The 12,454-nt window shown below is 38.8% G+C and overlaps 1 protein-coding gene across 1 annotated transcript in view; it reads right to left on the reverse strand.

Moving 5' to 3' along the window:
• HIPK3 (homeodomain interacting protein kinase 3) overlaps positions 1-12,454 on the reverse strand; it is a 74,867-nt gene that overhangs the window by 19,927 nt on the left and 42,486 nt on the right. Inside the window, exon 3 of the mRNA XM_074917800.1 lies at positions 2,734-2,857. Within this exon, the coding sequence (XP_074773901.1) occupies positions 2,734-2,857 (124 nt within the window). The remainder of the gene's footprint in view (positions 1-2,733; positions 2,858-12,454) is intronic.

The raw sequence follows: 12,454 nt of genomic DNA on the forward strand, positions 1-12,454 counted from the left end.
AGAGAATCCCACTCTGACCAGAAATATTTCTAGGTCATTTAGTTGTTTTCTAAGCATATTATAAAGTCTTAGAAATTAGGGGGGGGAAAAGACAATGGATTAATTCAAAAGTTTAGCATTTAAGCACCTGTGCCTGTTTTTAATGAGTATTAAATCTCAGAAGACACAGCTATTTTCCACTGAGAAGTACAGCTGTTACTGGTTATAATCACAAATGAATATAATAACCAAGAGCTTCCTTTCAAGGGCTAGTGTGTTGATTGCCACATACCAGGAGAACAGAGAGAAATGCAGCACAAAGCCCTTGCCTGTTCATTTACTCGGTGACACACACCACATAGCAGGAGGAAAGGAATTTCCTTAGGAGCCATCTCCTGCGAATGCTATACTCACGTACACTGAGGAAAACCCTGAATCAAATTTCTCCCAAGCAAGTTTTGCAGGCCTGCTTGAGCACAATGACAAGTCTGTCTCAAGTAAGGTGATTCCTGCTGGTGCAGAGTAGGTTACAGCTCCTCTTCCATCACGACCTCTCCAACACGATGATCAGACAAGTCACTAGATGAGTTATTAAGTGATGATTCCAGCAAACTTGAATGAAAAGTCTGTCTTTAACTACACGTCTTTTAAACTCAGTATTCACTTGTAAAGCAAGCAGAAAATCTTACGGGCATCAAGATTAATGATCCTACTGATCCATGTAGTCCTTTGCATGAAGGACAGCATCCTGGAAGGTGGCTGTCACTGGTGACAACACTGTTTACTTGCACTGTCCGGCAGTATCTAGAGGTTGGGCCACCTTGGCCCTCGGCCTACTACATCAAGAAACAAGCGATAGGAATGGGCTGTCATAAGGACCTGGCTCTCAAACTGAGAAAAGATAAGCCAATGAGCTCTTTGAATAAATAAAACATACTAAACTGCCTTCATCTGCCTGGGTTTCGTACCTGACAAGATGGCTGTGGTGCAGCAGGGGCAAGAAGGTCTTGTCTTTTCAAACAAGACTTGGTGTTATTCTGAAAAAACATCCTCACAACCATGAGCTTGAGCTTTACGCTTACTGCTCTCTGTACAGAAGTCAGAGGCTCACGGCTCCATCAGTCTGTTGGCACACATTAATTAACAATCTGGGCTGCTGCCATCATGACAAATCACAAGTTAATCTGAGGGAAGAATCGGGACACAGGCAGCATTTTCCACCACTCAAACCCCTACTTCATCATAAGTGACTGAAGATGCGGTCCAAAGCCACGTTCCACGTGCAGAAGCAGCATCTGCCTATATGCATGATCAGAAGACCATGAACTGGGCTCACAGGTCCTTCCTGACCCCCAGCAGCATCCCTTTTAACAGCTATTTACAGCAGTACAGGGGGTCTAAAGTGGAAATAATCCTGGAAATTATATATTTTGGACCCCTCCTCCTCCCTCCCTTTTTTTTTTTTTTTTTGGAAGTCCAGATATCCTACAGTTTCTTTCAAAATAAGAGGTTAATAAATTTGCCAAGTTGTTGGAAAATTTTGACACAGCATTACATATGTTTTCCAAAAGACAAATGCCTTCACTTGTTCCTTAAAAAGCATAGTGAATTATATGGCTGTTAGGTGTTTCCTCTTTTGTTCTCCGTTTTAATAGTAACACCCTGCACAAAGGTCTTCTAAATGCATTAAAGTATTAACCCTTGTTCCACTCATAGCTCACTTCCTACCCATAAAACACTGAATTTTGTGTAAATAAACTGAAACATGAAGCGTTACCAAAATCAACACAAAATCAATATAGCCCCTGACAGTGGTTTTAACAAATTTTCAGAAAAGTAGATCTGATCTGTAAGTAAGGGGAGCCAAAAGCCCTACCTACATGAAGATCAGGATTTGTATAACCTAAACAACATGCTGGAGGAACTGCCCCTAAACTGAATTTTGATTCAAAGATGTAGAAGTTAATAAGAAGCTAGTGCTGTTACATCTGGGATTTTGGGGAGACTGCTTCACTTTCAAAGTTCAAAACAAGGTGGGGATTTGTCAGAATACTCATTACATTCCTTCCAAATTTTCACATTATGCTACAAAATTAAAGACTTCTATCTTCTAAGCATTTTAAATAGAATGTTCTACATCTTTCATTAGAAACAACATTTTTTTAAGTCAGCTCACTAATGCCAGTGGTGTCAGTAGTTGAAAACTCCACCGAAGGAAAGGCACAGCTTTACCATTGCATTTATACCGTATTATTGCAACAGTTGATTCTCGTGCCTCATAAAGTATAGGCTCCCAAATCTTTCAGCTATGCTGGATTTCCAGAGAACATCAGGAATTACTCAGATGACAACTAATCCTGGTACCTGAACAGACATTCCAGAGTCAACTCTGTTCATGGCAAGTGAAAGAGAAATAATGCAATGACGGTGGCCGCAAACTTTGGTTTCCATCAGAAAAAGCAGCTTCAATACTAACATTTGTTTTGCAAGACAGGAATAAAAAAAGCGTGTTTTTTTTTAATAAAGGACAAATTAAAATTTAATTCGGAGAAGCAGCACAATATACAGTTTGCTCTAGAAACAGTATTTATGTTTCTAGGACAATCAATAAGACTAAATTAAAAGGACTAAACAGACTTGCAAGAAATACTACTTAATAGGGGATATTATTAACATTTGAAATCCTGGATTTCATGATCTGAAGTTCTTAAGGTGCAGAAAGTGTGCATATGCTTGTGAAATTTATTCTACTACCTGGTCATATTCCAGTGCTCCTGGGTACAGTGGCCATCCAAGAAACAGCTCTGCAATCACACACCCTAACGACCACATGTCTATGGCTTCACAAAACGGCAATCCCAGTATGATCTCTGGTGCTCTGCAAATTAAACATGGTTACTGAATTTTTTTCCTTGGGGGAAAAAAAGATAATTCAACAATCCAACATGGAAAAAAAAAAAAATCAAAACAAAACTATATCTGTTATTTGAAAACACAGGCTAACGATTTCAATCAAATCATAGCATCAGAAAATTGCATTTTTCTTTATCTAGATAATCCGTGGTAAAACTTTGCAGCTCTAAGACCTTTTTTTCCTGCAAGTATCAGTTTGCTACACATACGAAAATAACTGATAGGCCTGTAAAACAGAATGTCACTGATTCAACATTTTTGCTTTTCCTCCAGTATGTCCCACCAAATGATTTGTCTACTCGATGCCATATGCCTGCAACTACATTCTAAAACAATACAGTCATTCATCTCAAAAAACAAACAAAGAAAAATTTTTATCTGAAAATCCACTTGCACGATTCAAACTGGACAGTTCACTTAAAGCTATTTAAAATATCAATTGAATTACGTAACTGCAAATCCCTTAATACACTCAAATCAGTTCAATGTGATCGATTTTTAAATCACTTAATTGAAAATATTGCGCTTGGTAAAGAAAGCAGGTCTTATTTCTCACCTAAAATGAATGTGAATTATTTAAGCAACAGTATTTGACTTTAGCAGCTGTGTCAATACTAATTTCTCTGGTTCTTGAGTACAGAAATAAAGGGGCTTTTAATGTTTCTGTTCACGTGGAACAAAACTCAAGTATTTCACAGATATCCATTTTAATTGCATCTGTTCTTTTTAAACTTTCCCTCCCAGTTCATTCAAGCTATTAACAACAGGGAAAAGAATTAAAATAGATCTGCATACTAATACAGAAAGACACCTGGAGGGATAAAGTATTATTTAAAGCATCACACTATAACATGATTTACTTTTAGAACAGACAATCTGTTGTTAGCTTAACATGTCACAGAATGGTAGGAAGGTGGTTAAAATTAACCGAGTCATTCTCATTGCAGCTGAGCATTCAACTGACCGGGCAACACTCTGGTGGGGAAAATCATGATTTCTCACCTGTGTAAAAGCTTAAGATAAATCTTACACTTCAACACATGTTGCTGTATCGTATTGACATTCCACACACAAACCAGAATCTTTGGCCATAATAAATTCCTACGTATCTCATTTATCTTCTCCTCTCACATTCACCTTTCTCAAAATATTCTTTAATTCACCAAAATGTACTGGATTGGAACAAATCCCTGTTTTCATGCTACATTGAGATAGAGAAGCTATTTTGCTGTATTACGGTAGACCAAACGCTGAAGCATCTCCATCCCTTTTCACAAGGGGTAGTTGGCAGAGGCTGTATGCAGACATACTCCAAACTCCAAGGATGCACACTCACTGCTGGGGAAGGACTCCCAAAGCTCTGCCTCATCCCTGACCACTGAAACCACCTGGGCTTCTGCTGTGGGGAAAATCCAAGACTTTCCACAGATAAGAAAGTCGACAGGACAGGATATGCTGTTCAATATTTATGCACTTTCCATTCATGCCAGCGCTTCAGCCCTTCTCATCCCTGTCACAAACCGTTTCAGACGCGATTATACGAAGGATAAATCTTGTCACGCTGGCAGTGAAACAGGAGAGGCTCAGTTTTCTACTGCCTCCAAAGATTTGATTACAATAAACTTCTAGGGATCAAACATAATGTATTTTTGTAATGCGGGATCATGACACTGCAGTAAGTATTAGCTAGTTTCGTTATCCGAGAAATAAATTTAATATATCTAGATGCCACAAGACTAGAAATAGCTGTAAGAAACGTCTGCCTTCGGCTGCTGGCTGGGTGCCAGCCTGCATACGGTTGTTACAGATATCTGTTAAAATACACTTCCTTTTGTTGTATTATGTTACAGCCCTGAATAGTTAATGAATATACACGCAGCCTATGGATATAGGGGCTTTAACAAATGCTTCTGCTAAAATAAGCTCTTTAAAACCTCTTACATTTACTCAATGGTTAATATGTGCACTGTATAAAAATAGCCACCGTCGGTCAGGCTATTGCTTGTCTCTTTTGAGGGATAGGATTGCAAATAAAAGAAGGATAAGGGTAGATATGATGACAATTTAAAAAAAAAAATCTACTGTATATAGTTTCTATATAGTAATCTGTTCATTTTTCAGGGGTATCAACCAGTTCTGTAGGTAAATAAAAAATAAAAGTGCTAATAAATCTAAAGAAAAGGGATGTATTTAAGGAGAGGCAAGACTAGTGCTCCTCACTTCCCAACACCTGACCTACTATCCAGAAAGGAAGAAAAAATAAATGTGCTTCCAAACAGGGCTACCCGCACCTCATTACAGTACAGGGAAAAATAATTTTCAGGTTAGCTTCAAGTGAGGACAATGAAGAGCTGCTACTCCACAAAAATGACAAATTCGCTTTTTTTCAGGTTTAACTGCTCTACCATGGCCTCATTGCTGGTCCAGAAAATGGAGCAACTCTCCCACAGAAAAGTTACAAGAGAACTCGTACTAGGTTAGATTACATTTAGATTGGTTTTAAGCAGCTCAAGTATTTTTGACAAAGGAAAAAAAGTTTGTTAATGATATGCTCAAAAGCCCCTTTCCCCTCTCCTTTTAAACTTCCAGTTAAAATCTATTTGGACAATCAGGGAGGAAAGGGTTAGAGAGGAGGGAGCAATTCTTCAATTTTAATTTTTTTTTTAAGATGATCCACAGCTCTTTTTTCATGTAAGAAAGAGTTTTACATACAGCTTAAAAAGAAGGTATTGCCTTTCCTAACTACCACCATAGATACTAAATTAAGTGGTAGGAACTCCAGATGTCCCAACACAGTCACTTTAACACCAGATTATTCAAAGACGACTGCAATTTAGTACTTTTCTCTCTCAAAACAACACCACACACACTACTGCTTAGTATTTACTGCAGATGACAGGATGCTCAGTACACCAGAAGCTACTGTAGTCCCCAACTTAGCAGACAGCATCTGTTTTCCCACCCCAAGACATCAACAACACCACCGGAATTTTCTAAACGTCTTAAGGATGCCAAATCTTACTTAAATATATATTTAAATGAAATCAAAAGCAAGATTTTACAGATAAAGCATCTACTTCCTTTTTATCAATGTTACTTAAACATCCTGGCTCGCATTAGCACTGGCGTGGCCAGCAGGGAAGGGATCTGAGCCCTGGGCTCGGCACTGGTGAGGCCGCCCCTCGCTGAGTGGGTTCAGTGTTGGGCCCCTCACCCCAAAAAGGCCATTGAATGACTCGAGCGTGGCCAGAGAAGGGCAACGGAGCTGGGGCAGGGTCTGGAGCACAGGTCTGCTGGGGAGCGGCTGGGGGAACTGGGGGGGTTCAGTCTGGAGAAGAGGAGGCTGAGGGGAGACCTCCTGGCCCTCTGCAACTCCCTGCCAGGAGGGTGCAGAGAGGGGGATGAGTCTCTGTAACCAAGGAACTAGCGACAGGACAAGAGGGGATGGCCTCAAGCTGTGCCAGCACAGGGTCACACCGGATATTAGGAGGCATTTCTTTACAGCGTGAGTTGAAGCATTGGAATGGGCTGCCCAGGGATGTGGTGGAGTTGAGAATGGTCGGTGTAAGGTTAACGGTGGGACTAGATGATCTTCAAGGTCTTTTCCAACCTCGACGATTCTGTGATAATTAAAAACATTAGCAGAGACCTTCATTTAGAATTTGAAATGCAATATTACTACGCTGGAAAAATTAACTTCATTAAGCAGTAACTCCTAGGCTAACACATCTGAAATCCTCCTTTCTTGCTTGGCACAACACTGCTCAACTCAACTCTCCTGAAGCAGACTTTTCAATTGGAAATATCTAAAAAGATGAAAGACACAAATGAATATTTGCTTCAGTTCAGTTGTTTGTTTGAATAGCCTCATTTCTATTTATTACAGCACAGACCATGAACATGCACAGTATTCTATAGTTTTCTGTAAGCTTCTGAGGAAAGAAACAACACGATTTGTTCTGTTAACTTGCTTAAAGACCAGAACATATCATAAAATAATTTAGCTTCAGCATGTTGGCCAGCTTAGAATTATGCAACAAAGTTGTAAAGTAAAGTTGTAGAAAAAGTTTTACTCAAGAAGTAAAATAATTCCTCTCTGGAGGGTTAAAAAAAAACCAAAAAAAACCACACAACAAAAAACCAAAAACTTTACAAAAAACCTTAGCATAGTAACCGAAAAATTCTTCCGACCTTTACACTGGTGTAACAAAGAATAAAGACCAAGAATTAGCCCTACTAAAAAAATTAGTCATGACAAAAACTGTAAGTCAAGCCATTTCAGATGATCACTACCTGGAAGTCTTCAGTCAGAAATCCAATTTAGAACAAAAAGTTACATGAAAAAAGCTAAAATCCAACAGTTAATGTACACAGTAACAACTGAAAAACAGCGTAAAACAACAGAAAGAGCAGCTTGCTGGAACTGCTAACATCTACAAAAAATTCTGTTCAATAAATGAGTAATTTCTCAAATATGTTCCCACTGAAGGGCCTATAACAATTATATGTACCCCCTCACATATCGAGGAAATGAGATTAAGGATTGAGCAATTTCTATTTCTATTTATCTTCTGGCAGCATGAAAGGGTCAATGTATCTACTGTCGACCGCATGCCATTATTATATTTATTGACCGCCAGGTTGCTACTCTCCAGATGAGAGCAAAGTATATAAATAGCCTTCCTCCCCTCAAGTCTCCCACTCCTTTCAACATATCCATGTGACTTCTCCCCAAGACCAAAACCTTTAGCCACCACCTATACCAACTTCCATGCCAGAAGCGGAAGGTAACGGTACCCTATGAGGAACACGGAGCTACTTCCTCTCCCCAGGCTGGACACTGACAATGCTGGAATGTTCTTGGCAATGTAAAATTCCTTCCAAACAGGCACATAAGCCTTATCAAGCCATTTTGACTTTGTAATTTAAAACACAGTCTCTCCATAACTTTTGGCTTCCGTATACTCATATAGTTGACGGGAAATGCAGACACCATTTCTAATAGGAGCACGCAACACAAAATTTATATCATTCTCATATAAGCCAAACATTACTATCCCTAATTACCACTATTCATTGCGTCAATGCCTAACACTTCATCTGCTCAGGATACAGCACACTGTCATCATTATAACAAATGCTCATGCAAATAAGTCATCAAAAGGGTAGGATGTTTATCTTTTTTTATTAATGACTTGTCGAAAGCCATCCTATGGATCAAAAGAACTTCTGGAAACAAATCCAATTTGTAAGAGTTGTAGTCAAAAGGGATTACGAACCTGACAATAACACCACCACCCCCATTACTAGCATAACACAAGCATATACTTTACAAAAGAAATAACTAGATATGGGTTGTGAGACGTGTAGTTGTTCTTCTAAAGAAAGGAGGTCTAAGAGAAAGATCAGATGCAGTGAAGAAGTTAATGAGAGACAGTAATGGGCATTCTGATGAATATTCTCGTGTACAATTCACTTCCTTCAACTATCAACCTCATGATTGTGGAGGAGTGCAAACCTTTCTAAGAGATCTACAAGAACGTAGGAAAGACTCTAGGCTAGAGGAATCTAACTCAAGGTGGCAATACTCAAAAAACCCCACAGGCAAGTACACCTCAATAATGTGAAAGATGCTATGGAAATGAACCACGTAATGACAAAATCTGTGGATGGTGAAGGATATAAAGAACACGTGGTTCTCTAGTGCGTTTGTGATGGACTTCAGAAGGAATTTCAAACGTACAATTAGATCAACACAATGACAGGCAGTAGAGCATACACTGTGTAATAGTAAATCGTAGTGAAAATTAATGTACATTATTCTTTAATTAAATAATTACTGACAAGAATTAATAGGTTACAAATTAACCAACTTTCCAACAAAAAAAAAATCTAGACAGCTTTACAGATTACTCAAGAAAAATATATTACAACTGTGAGCAAAAATAATCAGAGTATCAGTATTTATTTTTAAAGGACAAAGACATATCAAAAATTACTATGCCTTATATAAAACTAGTGATATTCCCTCACCTTGAATAGTGTGTGTTCACTTTTGAATTCTGGGTTCAGTTTTGGTCACCCCCATCTGAAAAAGGATACAGCAAATAGAAAAGACGCAGAGAAGGACAATATAAATTAAAAGACTTGAAGAGACTTAGGTACAAGAAGAAACCCTGGTTAAAACTATAAAGTTTCAGGAAAGAATGAATGATCAGTAACATTACTCAAATTATATATAAAATAATGGAGGAGAAACAGCCAGGTGTTTCTAATGCCCTGCCTCACTACAGAAGACCAAGGAATCCCCCACCCCCTTGGAGATTAAAGGCTGAGTCAAATATTTTTCTTTAAAGCCAGAATACAAATAGCCTTTGAATCATGGGCCACTGTTGAGGTTAAAAAAAAAAAATAAAATAAAAATTTAAGAGCATTTAAGACTGGATCAACTGAAAAAATATCCACAAGAGCTCCAGTTTAAACAGTAAGGTTCATATCAATGTACAATAAAAACAGTCATCAGCTGTGTAGAGCTGGAAGAAACTTGCATCAGAAGATACTAAAGTGCAACCTTCTGCTCTGGTAAATCTTCTCTGGCAACAAAAACAGCAGAACACATTGACCATGGATCTGGTAACATATGTATCTCTCACTTTCTACATAATAAAACCACAATTGTTGCACAAAGATAAGAGCTACGCAAGCAAATCCCTTGATCCAAACTACAAAGTCTCTACAGTCTTCTTCACGATCAGAATAATTTTTATTTGTAATGCCATTTCATTAGAGGAAGAATTATGTCAATAGAATTTAACGAAGTCTTTAAAATAAAGACACGTTACAGATAAGATGTTCGCTTGAGTGATTTTTTTTTTTAAGAACACTTTCATAGTTGAATTGTCTCTTGTTTTTAAACCCACTGAGATGTCAGAATACAGACTGGTAGTGTCATGTGTTAACATATATTTGGTCTTTGAAACACAAGTATGGTCCACTATGCCAGATAACGAGCTTTCCTCCCTGTCCTTTGAAAGGATTGTTGCTGTAAATCTAGAACGCTAAAGTACATTATAGCTCTACATTCACAATCCTGGCTTTTCTTGTACAGGTTTTTAGTGTTCTTTTAACCCTGCTATGATTAGGCATTAGGAAGTGCATAACTAGAAAATTCTGATTTTTGGGGTTTGTTTTAAACTCTAAGAAGGCAAGAGGATTTAAACTGAAAGCAAAAATTAAGCGCTCAGAAACAGATTCTGGAAACATTAGTTAAGCTGAATAGAGGCATCTGTGTCTTTGAGGTGGCCGGAAAGAATCAAAAATATCGCTTTGCTATTTAGGGCAATGTCACCATATATCACAAAACACGGGGAGAACAAATATGTTCAAGAAGATATGAGACGTTATCCTCTCATTCATAATTTCATTCTTCCTTTGAAGGAGTTCGGTGCACTGTCAGACCCTCACATGGCAGGTGATAGTGAAGACAGGAGGAAATGAGTCACCATATCTCCTATAAACTTCTAAGGCCACGGTATTGCTGTGGTGTCCACAGCACTGCGGAGAAGGAATTCTCATTTCCTGGTAGAAAGAACTTCAATTTAGCATAATAAAACTTTTTCATAGAACTATGCAACGTTCAATGGCTAGAAGAGACCTACTTAACATCACAGCCTTCCACTGATATATATGACGGACAAGAACGACATGCAGCTGCCGGTTTAACTTCGAACTCTAATCTGACCTTGAGAAGGAGATAGGATTTCAAAACCTTACACAGAGAGTAGCCCAAATATGTAACTACTTACAAAAAGCAGCAATCACTGCTGGGGGAAAAAATAAAAAGTTAATTGTAACATAGGGCTCACAACTGAAGGGGGAGGAAAAAAGACAAGAAATTAAACCAGACAAATAACAAATGAATCCTCAGTAATGTCATCAAATAATACAAGTGAGCTATCCTAGTGCTCTTTCCTGATACTGAAGAATTTCATTTTGGAAGAGCTGTCATAAATTTTAACCTAATACACCTTCTCTTACTACTTACCAGAAGTAGTGATTATTAATTATTTTGATTTTTTTCCAACTGAGAATAAAAGACTTCAATAGATTCTTTTCCACTTATTCACTATCTTTAGTGAAATGAGATGTTGATTTTAATAAAACCAGAAGATGTTTATGCTTCTGCTCTTCATGATTTTGTTTTCCTCGGAAAGACTGCAGCTTACCAAGTGATTTATTTATGTACTTGATATGCTAAGCGGTTTTTGAATTACGTGAAAATTAAGCCAAGTGGATTCCGATATAGCAATATAATGAAGAAAATTGTGTACAGAGATACTCTTCAGATGCTTTATTGGTAAATAGCCTGCAATTCAATATATTTTATTTACATTTGGGATAGCAAAGTGTCAAGATTCAAAGCACTAAATGAGGTTACTTACCAATAAGTGAATTTTCACAATATCCTTTGTGTATTTGCACTTGTATGGTTTACTCTGAACTGTGAAACCACCTTCCAGCACTTTATCCTTGATACAGTCAAAGGCTGCAAGAGATGGCTGCACAGACACTGCCTCTGTCCTCACCTGCAGCGGGGAGCGTGCTCTGCCTAAATGCTGTGCTCTGCTTGGACCCACAATATCAAGGTGCTGAATGAGGTGCACGGTTCGGATGGGACACTGAAGTCACCCGTGACAACTAACTCCCTTCTCAAACAGATGAGTTTCCTCATCTCCTGCCTTCATAGGAAGTTGTGTGTGCAGCCTCACAGCTCCCCCCCCCCCCCCCCCCCCAGAGTACAGGGGTTATAGGATGTTACAGGTGTGTGACAGGAATGTACAATTCACAATATACACACACACAGATATCTGATTTCTTGGTTTGTACTAGAAAGACCTAGACACCCTTTCTTGTGCAGTTTTGCAAGCAGTCACACTAACTTCCCGGGGTGCAACAACAGCCTATGCATCTCATTTAACAAGACTGTCTCTATGGTATAGTGTGTTGCTCCTGACATGCCTCCCTATATGCTACAACCACCTTCAGGGGCTTTTTTTTTCCCCCTCTCTTCTCTTTCTTTTTATTGGGGCAGGACAAGAGGAGGGATAGGAAGGGAAAAGAAGCAACACCCAGAAAATGGAAACATTCAAAAACTTGTGCCAACACAAAAATCCAAGCTGAGCTGGCGAATTGTACAAATAATTTTTCAAGAAAACCTAGCTTGAAATTATCTTGTTTGGAACAGAGACAGAAGTTAGAGCAAGCACAGGTAACTGTGGAAGACCACGCAGTGGGGCAGGTGGCAACCACAAACTGGTCTCCACCCAAGGAGAGGATCAAACACGAGCAACAATTTCCCGCTCTGAACAAGCATAAGAGAAAAATGAGAACAGCAACAGCGTGGGAGATTTCAAGGCCTCAAAAAAACAGAGATGCCAGATCTTAATTCCCCCCACCCTTTGCTTTGTTACTGTTGATTTTGTGGGTTTTGTGGGAATATCAACTTCTAACTCTATAAGGGTCTGCATGGACTTGCAGCGCCCACACACAACAGCCAAACAAG

Source organism: Athene noctua, chromosome 14, assembly GCF_965140245.1.
Source record: "Athene noctua chromosome 14, bAthNoc1.hap1.1, whole genome shotgun sequence".
Lineage (NCBI taxonomy): Eukaryota > Metazoa > Chordata > Aves > Strigiformes > Strigidae > Athene > Athene noctua.